At 47.0% G+C, this 10,217-nt stretch overlaps 1 protein-coding gene across 1 annotated transcript; it reads right to left on the minus strand.

Annotated features, from left to right (window-relative positions):
- Positions 1-509: 509 nt before the first annotated feature.
- On the minus strand, positions 510-3,664 carry TCF21 (transcription factor 21). Its single transcript, XM_064649447.1, has 3 exons — positions 3,495-3,664; positions 2,686-3,138; positions 510-1,045 (listed from the first exon to the last, which is right to left on the minus strand). Exons 2-3 carry the CDS (start codon positions 3,133-3,135, stop codon positions 956-958), a joined length of 540 nt encoding a protein of 179 aa, XP_064505517.1. The 5' UTR covers positions 3,136-3,138; positions 3,495-3,664; the 3' UTR covers positions 510-955.
- Between the last annotated feature and the right edge of the window lie 6,553 nt (positions 3,665-10,217).

Below are 10,217 nucleotides of genomic sequence, written 5' to 3' on the forward strand. Positions count from 1 at the left end.
GAAGACGTCTTGTAAACAGTGCGGTCATAACCCTGAAACATTAAACAGCGTGGTGGGATCTGGCGCATCAGCTGCCGGCGGCCGCTGCTGGTGCAGGGGGAGCGCCCCGCACTCCTGTTTATCTCAGCCTCATCTCCCGCGGGCGCGCTGATCGATAGAGAAGAGATGTTTAAGTTAAAAATTCCCAGCACTGAGGACCGACTGTACTTTATCAATAGATCACCGCTCCTGTCCCCGCGGAGCGGATCGGAGCGGCGGGGGTGGCTCCCGCAGTGCCCGGTCGCCGGGCTGGGCTCCCGCAGCGAGGACGAGCTGCGGGCCCAGTCACCCCCTCCTCCAGGAGTTTGCTCCAGGTCTCTAGCTCCAGGGAAGCAGACCTCCCGTGGGCCGGGGCAGAGAGAAGGGATCCCCGCAGCGCGGTCGCTTCGGGGAGCGGCGGAGGTAGCGAAGGCGCAGTCCTTACCCCGGCGAGCCCGAGAGTCGCAAACGAACACTTCCACCGCTCCGTGTTCAGTAGAAAGGAAGGTTTATTCACAGAAATAGAGCAGAACCTGCTTGAAGAAAATATATCTGTATATCTTTAGGTTGAATTACTTCATAGAGATGACTGTCAAAGTCAGTTTTTCTAGGCATCTACATATTTCACAGGTCTCAGACAAAAGATACACGCGTGGTAGGTTTTGTTTGATCTCTGTCTTTTCTCTAGTAGCGCTTGAACCAGCAAGGCTGTGGTTGCAGGACACTCAACTGTACACGCATTTAATAAAGTTAAATAGAGTCGGGATCTCTCGGGGTGGATGGAGTCTTTGCTAGGGCACATTTGGTCTCCTTTGCGCCGGGAGAGCGGCTCTCCCCATGGCTCTGCCCGGGGCCCGGGGCAGCGGCGGGGCCGCGGCGGGTCCCTGCCCGCTCCCCGGCCGCGCCGGGACGGACGCTGCTGGCCCGGCCGCGGGGCTCAGGATGCCGTCGGACCGCACAAGCGGTTTGTGTTCACCACTTCTTTCAGGTCACTCTCGGGTTTGCCGGCTACCATAAAAGGCCAAGTCTGTAGCCAGGAAAAGACACGGGTGGGAAGGGGGTTACACAGGGAAAAATGCAAATTGCAACGCTCATTTTGCCATCGGGTCCGGCTCGGGAGTGCCCGGGGGGACCGAGCCCGGCATCCACCGCCTGAGCCCGCTTCGGGCAGCGCTCAGCGGGGCTCAGGCCGGGGCAGTCGCCGCTGACTTCGGCGAGGAATCTTTTGCCTTTTGCCGGCGGCTGATGCCGTTTTGCCTCACAGCCGTGGCGGTCCCTCCGGGCGTCCTCGGGGCGGCGGAGCCCGTCTGATCCGCGACAGGAGGGACGGAGAAAGGAGGTGGGGAGGAAGCCGCCCGGCTTCAGTACATTCTGCATCCCCCCGGCACAGTCGCCTCGGGCACCCCGTCGCAGGCGCGCCGCCCCCGCGCTTGGTTGTGACCGGCGTGGGGACCCTAACCCGCCTCTCGCCCCGCCGCGCTCTCTGGGTGCAGGAGCCGCTCGGGGCCCCAGCAGTCCCCGGCCGCTCTCCCCGGCCTCCTGCGGCTAGGGGAGTATGCTTTGGTGTGCCTCCGTGTGGGAGCAGGGGTGTGTGTTATATCAGTATTGGGTGTTGGTTTTGTTTTACTTCATATTTTCCCCCATGTCGTTGCGCTGAGGATTTTTATCTTAATCACAAACTATTTCCCAGGCCCTTATCAGCTAACAGCGGGTAATGTACTTTCTCTCAGAGTCCAGAGCTCAAAAGACAGAGTCTGACCCTAGTGAATTGTCCCCAGATCCCCTCTGTGATCCCTTTAGGCATCAGGATCCGCATGTGTGGGTAATGTAAAGCCTGTACAAAGTCTAAAAAGAGCCCAGGGAGATCTTACTCGCCCCTGGTTTACATCATTTGTATGTATTTTTAGAGCTGGAAATCGGATGTTTCTGGTGGCTGGGTATGGTTGGGAGACCCCAGGCTGCTTGGGAAAACTTTCAGTGTGTGGTGGGAGCAGCAGGAAGGACACCGCATAGCCTAGGGAGAGGCATTGTGGAGTGTGCCTGGGGCAGACACCTTCCCTGGGGAGTCCACACTTGTATTTATTTCTCCTTTACCAGTTTACACGGATAGGAGAAATATCCTGGACCCAGCAAACTTGAGTGGCTGAGCACAGAGCCCCAAGAGCTCTGTCTTTAAAAAGTTAGGGCTTGGGGGGACTATTATGACAGGAAACATTATGGTAGAGATGCAGGATAAGAATAAATCCCAGGTCCTTGGCTTAGGCCCTTCCTCAAACATATCCTTTTCTACCCAAATTCCTGTACCTGCCTACTTGCAGGTAGAAAGCTGCCATCAGCCCTCTGAGGTTTCTCAGGCATTTCTGGGGCAGTAAAGAGTAAAGCCTACCCCTGTCTATTTGTGGTCAGCATGGCCCCCTGCCTGTCTTCTGGAGGGGATGGCTAGGAACAGCAGAGGGGGCCCAGAAGGCTTGGTGTGCGGGACACAGGGCAAGAGGGTAGCTGGGACCCTGTTCCCTCACACGCTACCGCTTTCCATCCCACTGGCACATGACTGTCTGTGGGAAGCACAGTGAAATTTTGTCCCTGCACATGCCCCATCCCAGCTTCTCACCCACCTCTACCCATGTACACGCAAAGAGTGCCTGGCCCGAGCGGGCTCTGACTTACCAAGTTGACTGGGTGGATGTAGCCGTTTTCATACTTGTCATTGGCCAGGATCTGCCTCAGGTGAGCAATGTAGCTGGAGGCCAATCTCAAGGTGTCCAGTTTGGAAAGTTTGGTGTCTGGGGGCACCCAGGGCAGGGTGGTCTTAAGCCTGGAGAAGGCTTTGCTAAGGACCCTCATCCTTGCCCTCTCCCTGGCGTTGGCAGCATTTCTCTGTACCTGCTTTCCCTCCTGGCTCACTCCATTTAAAGGGCTCTTCTTGGGGGGAGCTTTTTTCCTCTTGCCCGAGGCCCCTCTCCCCTTCTGAGGGGAGCCATTCTCGCCATTGGATCCCTCCTCGTTGCTCTCGGTGGACGCCCCAAACTCTTTGTTAGTATCCATTTTCAGGCCATCGCATTCCAGCATCTCCACCTCCTGCAGATCTTCTACATCGCTGAGGGACCCAGTGGACATGGTCTGGAAGATGCCAAACGACCAGCAGGAAAGGGGGAGGGGGGGAGGAAGAGCAGCTCCTTGAATCTATTTCAAGGCCGTGTAGGAGAGAAGGGGTGCCAGTATTTTCCTCCCCTTCCCTCCCCGCCCAGGACTAAGGCACGATACCAGTCCAGAAAGGATCCCCGCCCTCCCGCCCCCCAACCCTGCTTTGCCTGTGCCTGAGGGAGGGAGATTGTGAGAGAGGGAGAGAAAGAGGGAGCGAGAAAGCCGAGGAATTTAGTGAGGACACTAGTAATTTATCTGGGGGATAAGAGAGGCGGATCCAGCCCAGGGGAGGGGCCCTGCCCACTGAGCACACCACATCCCCAATCACAGACCTTTACACAGGACAGAGAATGAGGTATCCCAGCAAGCCTTTGCCGAGAGCTCAGAACTGGGATTCAAATCTTCACAACTGGACTAAAACAACTTGCTCGCACTCTGTTCCCCTGCTCTGTCTTTCTATCCTCCCCCTTCCTCCTCCTCCTCCTTCTCCTCCTCTTCTCCCTCCCCACTTCCCTTTTCAGCCCCAGAGTTGCTCTCCCCCTCTCTGCCTCCTAGATGACCCAGGCAGCTGGTGTCATGATTCTTGATGAAAGCCAAAATGGGTCATGAGCACAGAGAGCAGCAGATCCACCAGCCAAGCCTTCCAGGGAGCTTTGTAATGCGTGCTGTCGAAACGCTGTCCTGTAACCTAATCTGGGGGAGATTTGTGGATGATTATATTTGCAAATGCATCCTGTCCAGCTAGTAGCATATTCCAGGAAGGGAGTGCTCCTCTGCCTGTCCAGCAGTGTGGACCTTGCTGTTACAGCCCAGGGGCTGGAGGCAGGAAGATCTGACTTCTTCCAGCCTTCCGGGGTGACATCCAACAAGCCCCAGTCCCTTCTCACTCACTGAGTCCTCCCAGCTGTAAATGTTGCGGAAGATTTCTGGTCCGCAGGTGTCCTGGGTGGCCAAGATCCTGGCTGGCCATGAGCCCCACTGAGCTGAGGGGAGTGTCATGCTGCTGGGGGTGGGTGGGGGTGGGCTGCCAATAGGGTGGCAAGGGTGTGCATGAAATGAAGGAAAAGGATGAGGGTTATTGGATGATAGAGATCCCTCAGAAGAAAAACCCTTTTCTTGGTGTGTGATTGCAGAGCAGATGTCAGTGTTCATTCTGCTGTACCCGTGTTTTGTCTGCCAATTCATGGATGCTCAAAAGTCAGAGAGTTTTGCCTGAATAAAGAGGTGAGATAAGGGATAAAACCCCTTCTGTGAGAGGGGTGGGACTGAGAGCATTAGGCCGGGCTTTGCAACCCAGCCAAACATTCCCAGTGGTTTTACCACAAGTGTGAATTAGCGGGTTGCTGTGTAGTTTGAATGAACAGACATATGCTGCTGTTGCAATCTTTATGCACATGTGTATTCAGTCTCAGCAGAGCAGGCTTTTAAAAGTGGTTAACTTTGTCTTATCGCTTCTTCTTCTCCATGTAAAACAGTCTCCTAAACCCACATGTGGAGCCGAAAGAGGTCAGTGAAGCGGAACTTGCTCCCATAGCTCCTTCCCCCCTCACACAGTTCCTGAAACCTCGCAGGTGCCCCAGCAGCCTGGGTTTTGTACACAGGGGACAGTCTGCACATGGGACCTCTCTGGACACAGGGACTGATCTGATTGCATGAGCAAGCCACTTATTCAACTGCTTACCTGAGGATTCACATAGCTCCAGACAAAAATTTGCAGCCTCAGATGCGGCTTGATAGTTAATCCAAAGTCACTGGAGTGACAGAAAGAGTCTCTTACTGATCTGTGTGAGCATCACATGGAGTTGTCTGCATGCACTAACTAAAAAACAACCATCCAAACAAAAATTGTGGAGGGCCAAAATAGTAAGTCTGCTGAATGCTTTGCACTGTCTGCAGATTTCAAGTTTCAGTAGCAGGCAGAATGTCATTTTTGACAACCAGCAAGGAGGTGTTGCCTATGTCTTGATCCATGTTGGCTTCTTGGTTCATGTAAGCCAGAAGAAAAAAGGGCAAATCTAAACTCTAAACCACCTCTTTACTCTTTGTCTGGAAGATAACACCTTCCCACTCACAATAGGATAAGTACACTAAGATATCATATCTCCAAGCCTCAGGCTTTTGGGAATTCACTGACTTCTAACATCATGTAGTGTTAACTGTGCCCTGTTTCTGTTTTTCTGTGTATAAACTAAACAGATTGTCAGCGTATCCATCCTAATTAATGAGTTAGCTTTGGGGTTTTTTTGCCTTTTTTTTTCTTTATAACATTGCTGGTACAGATCTAAAATATTACTAATCACCAATGGAGATTTATGAGCCTCCTTATTTTCTAGGCCTGATTGTTGTTTGTGCAGGTGGAGATTTAAATGACCATATCGATTGCAGAGATTTATAGTCCAAGTGATTGATGTTAGAATTGAGCTACAAGACTCTTATTGGAGCGAGGATGACAGAAAACCAAGTTGAGGTTGCTTATGTCTCTAAGCATGAATGACCAGAGAGGACAAAATCCCATCAAAATTTCAGCATCAGAAGTTCCCAGAAGAATAAAACAACAAAAACATATACTAATAGCCCTTCCATCACTTATTTTTAACTTTACTTTAGTAATTTCTAAACTTTTGTTGTAAAAAGCAGAAGGAATAATCTGGCTTTTTAAAAATGTCTTTTCTATGCTGCTACATGTGCATTCTGAATATCAACATATGCATACATGTATGTTATGAGCCTTAGAATTTCCATATATGTGCAGTTTTTACTTATTTACATACATTTTTGAGTCCTCAAAGCCATTGAAATTGACCTAATACAAATCACACACTTCTGTGGAGACACAGGATACATTTTTATATTCATTTTGTGGAGATTATTGCATGTATATGATGTATGCTCACATATATATAGTATAATATACATAATGTCTATTGTGCATACAAACTATGACACACTTTTTTAACAACATATTTATCCATTTTTCCCTCTCCAAGAGGGCCAGCGTGGGCAAAAAACATATCCTCTCATCTCCAGGAAACTCCTGCTTCCTTATTTGTTTGTTATGTGACTTGAATCTCTGCTTTTCCAACCTTCCTCCTCCTTATGTCCTACGTGGCAAGCCCAGGGCTTATACCCCTAATCTGGCTCCCAGTTTCAATCCTTTGTCCCTCACCTGTATTTCCTTGCCCAGTCCTCCTGACTCTCTGAAGTGCTACCCTGATTTGAAATAGACACTGACAGTGTGGAAACCAATCTAATCCTGTGGGAAGGGTAAAACTGGGGTGGCTGCAGCCACTTCCATAATGGTGTTACCCCTTGCTTCTCCAGTTAGATGACTGGGACTACAGAGTAGGCACTGGGTTAATAACTGGCTGGGAAAGACAGATGGAGCTAAAGTCCTTTTGGCCTTCCCAGTATATTCGGTTCTTCATTCATGTTTTAAAAAGGAAGTTGAAATACTGGCATGGGGAACATCAGTACAAATCTGTGGATTTACCCTGTAGATGACTTTCTCCTCTGCATTGCTCTGGCTACACAGGACTATGTCTCTCTCTTAATTCTAATTGAGACCCACTAAGACAGGCCATTTAGGACATGCCTAAGGTGCTGGGGACAAAGATTCAGGATGCCTGGTCTGAAGGGTGTCAGATGGGAGACATGTCACACGTAGGCTTATGCTGGTCCATAGACGGGTCCAGACAGGTTACAAATTTCCCTCTGAAAAAAATGTCCCACTCCAGTCTTCCCTTCCTTGTGCAGGAATAACACAGTAATTTGAGAACAGCTTTGAAACTTGAGGCCAAGTTTTCTGCAAGTGTCTCATGGTTTTGCATGGCAGGGATTGGTTTATTTTTTGATGTTCTGTGTCGTTTATCAAGGCACTGTATTTTCACTGCGCATTGAACAGTCACCCAAGAAGAAACTCAAATCACCCACAGCTGAGGAAAACATAATCCGTAGCTGGTTTTAAAACTATTTGCCCAAGTATAATACAGGTGTTTTCCTATATTTGGGGAATAACCAAGGAAGTCACCCACAGGCAGCCAGCTGATCATGAATCGTGTTCAGTCAGTTTTGAGAATAATCAGGAATAAAAGTATAACTGGATTACGGTTTTCGAGTTGGAGTTTTTAAAAAAATTCTGGTTGCACTGAAGTTTCTCCTGCTCACTCTTGCTCTCACCTGGAAACCAAGTAAAATGGTAGAGGGACTTCAGAAACATACTTCTACATACCTTAAGTGAAATAATGCCAAAAATATACTATTGTATACAAATAATGCTAATAATAACAACCAATACAAGTAAGGTAATACTACTAGTACTAATAATATAAGAATCCTGTGACATTTTTGTGATATTGTAGAGGATGGACAGTGCTGGGGGAATTGATCAAAACTGTTTGTAACAGTGGAGTAGCTTTTTGGAAGGGTCAGGGCACTGAAACCCTCCCACAACTCATTTCCAGTACTGTGTGTCTGTTTCTGGTCACAGTTTTGGTTTGAATGGTAAAAGACATTGTGATAAATAACATAAAGCAATACACAAAGAGAAAAAATAATTGCATTGCCAAAACAATAAAAAGGCTCTTCTGGAGAACGGGCCCAAGGGGCACATATTTGTATATGACACCAGCATCACTGTCCATCCCCAAGAAATCTCAGTGCCTTGCTTCAAACCCCTGAAAATTCAGATCCTCTTGAGAAGCTGTTTTCTGGAACATTATGGGGAAAAAAACCCAAAAATATTTCCTTTTATTTTCATCTCAAAATATCTGAAGATTTTGCTGATGCCCAGAATGGAAAAATTTCAGTCTTACTGATTAGAAAATTTAAGAGGAAATAAACTGTAGTTTCAAGAAAATTTATGTAGGAAGTTATATAGGAGCGATAATTCCATTTCATGTGACTTTTTAAACCTTGAAATATCACAAACCCATTGAAACTCTGGGAAGCAAGTTCAAGAAAAAATTCTTTAGTGGATATTGAAAAAATATTTTGTGAAACTCAAAATATTTAATTTCAGATTTAATATTTTAATCCTTTGCCACATTGATGACATCCTGACTTATGCCACCTAGTACCTTTTCCTTTGAGTGGCTCCACAATAATCGGCAGGGCTGCTCACACAGTAAACCGGCCTGTATGAACAAGAATGGCAAAAACTGCCTCTGTAGAAGCAAAGTCATGCTTAAATATCCCAATGCCTAAGAGAGATACTGACAACAAGGTCAGTGTCTTAATCATGAAGGATGCATCAATTCATCAAATCCTGGTGTGACTCCATCCTCCTCCTGTTCCAGATCTCTGGTGTGGGATTTGGGACTGCTGCTGTGTTAAGCATTATCTTGCAAAGGATCTGTGAGCTAGAAGCTGCGTATACCAGACACAAGAAGCATATAAGTTATTGAAGCAGAAACAAGACAGCTAAACCATCCTTGACATGAGCACTGAGTCCAAATTTTCAATGAACTATTCACAGACATGCTAGCGAGTCTCCTTTTTCCAGATACTCGTATGAAGCAAACCTAAGTGTTTGAGTCATATTTGTTTATTATTTGTTCCTATACAAAAGGAGACTCACAGACAGTGAGGAGAGGTATCCTCTTCCATCTCTACTGCAGAGACTATAACTATGCGTTGCTTCCAGAATGCATCTCTGAAATATTATTAGATAGTTGACATTGTAAATTGCAGACTCTTTTATGAGTGGTCAAAAGACAAATATGCAAAAAAACCAATATATCTTATGCAAAATTGTCACTGAAGGATTAAAGTGCAGACATGACTGTTTTATTTTGAATATCTCTTTCCGTGATGTTTCTTTGTTGGCTAATCCTTTGCATTTTTGTGGCTTTGAGACATGATGAAATTTGTCGATAAGAAATAAGTTCTCTTTTGCCTTCCAATAATTAGCATATTGGATAAAGTTTTGGAAAATAAAAGATTTTTTTCTTCAGAGGGAAATTTGGAAAAGAAGAACACTTTGTAGGAGAGTGGCAGAAAGAATGTCAGCTATTTTGGTGAGATTTTATTACTTGTATGGTTTATGGCATGATGTATGTGCGTGTAGACATAGATATTCTGAAACTTCTGTTCATTTAAAGTGCTCACAGCTTCTGAAAGTCAGGTTCCCACAGCATCCATCATTAAATGCAGTAGGTTGGACTATGTCCTCTGTTCCCATCCAAGTGAAACATCACATGCTGGGACCTAGACTCTTTGTGGGCTGCTTTACTCTATTACAGATCGAGTTGGCCACAGTTTGCGCTGTGGGACTCCCTCGTGCTCCGTTTGTCATGGGGGCTTTGCATTTTACCAGCTCTGATAGGTGGCCACATTAGACCTTTAAATACACATGCTGAACTCAAGTGACATAGCTGCAAAAAGATGTTGGCTAAAAATACTGATATAATAAAACAGCAAACTGGCAATATTCAGCTGTCCACGTGTGCAATCGTACATAGAGGTTCAACCAACTCAGTAGTTAGCTAAAGAGCATACGTGTTGTGGATGAGTTAAATGGGAATGTTAGCTGGCAAGGCAAAGGAGAAAGCAGATTACACATCCTACTCAAGTGACATAGAAAGACCCCAGTCACTGTGCCTTTCTTTTGATTCTGACAGGCCTTATACATGCCTCAGAAACTGTGACTCTCAGAGCTCTTGGAACATCCCCAAAGTGGGGTCATGGCACTTTGCCACAGTGCAGTCCTCTGGTTTTATGGTGCATATTATAGTTCATAATACATATAGAAAACGGTGTTGTTTTAGAAAGTGGTATTGCAAAAGCACATAATAAAAGTCTATTTAAGTAATTTGGAGGAAATGAATAGTTTTAGAAATGAGCAGGGGGATAGCATACAAAGAAGACCATTCCACTGTGTTGTAGTGGAGCCCCACAAGGCAGAGAAAGGACCGAAGAGCTGAAACTGCAGAAGTGAGGGAGGAAAAAGGCCTGAGTACAGGCTGTGAAGGCAGGCTGGCTCTCTTTCCCCTCCCTGCTCCCCTTTTTTTCCTTTGTGTGTGTAGATCCGGGGTGATGCTCAGAATTCCTAGTGTGCA

The sequence above is a fragment of the Pseudopipra pipra genome, chromosome 3 (genome assembly GCF_036250125.1).
Source record: "Pseudopipra pipra isolate bDixPip1 chromosome 3, bDixPip1.hap1, whole genome shotgun sequence".
Taxonomy (NCBI): Eukaryota; Metazoa; Chordata; class Aves; order Passeriformes; family Pipridae; genus Pseudopipra; species Pseudopipra pipra.

Excerpts from the sequence above, each read along its gene's own strand:
- TCF21 (XM_064649447.1), bottom strand. The coding sequence starts at position 3,135 with ATGTCCACTGGGTCCCTCAGCGATGTAGAAGATCTGCAGGAGGTGGAG. Across the intron at positions 1,046-2,685 it reads ACATCCACCCAGTCAACTTG|ACTTGGCCTTTTATGGTAGC; the intron begins GTAAGTCAGAGC and ends TCCTGGCTACAG.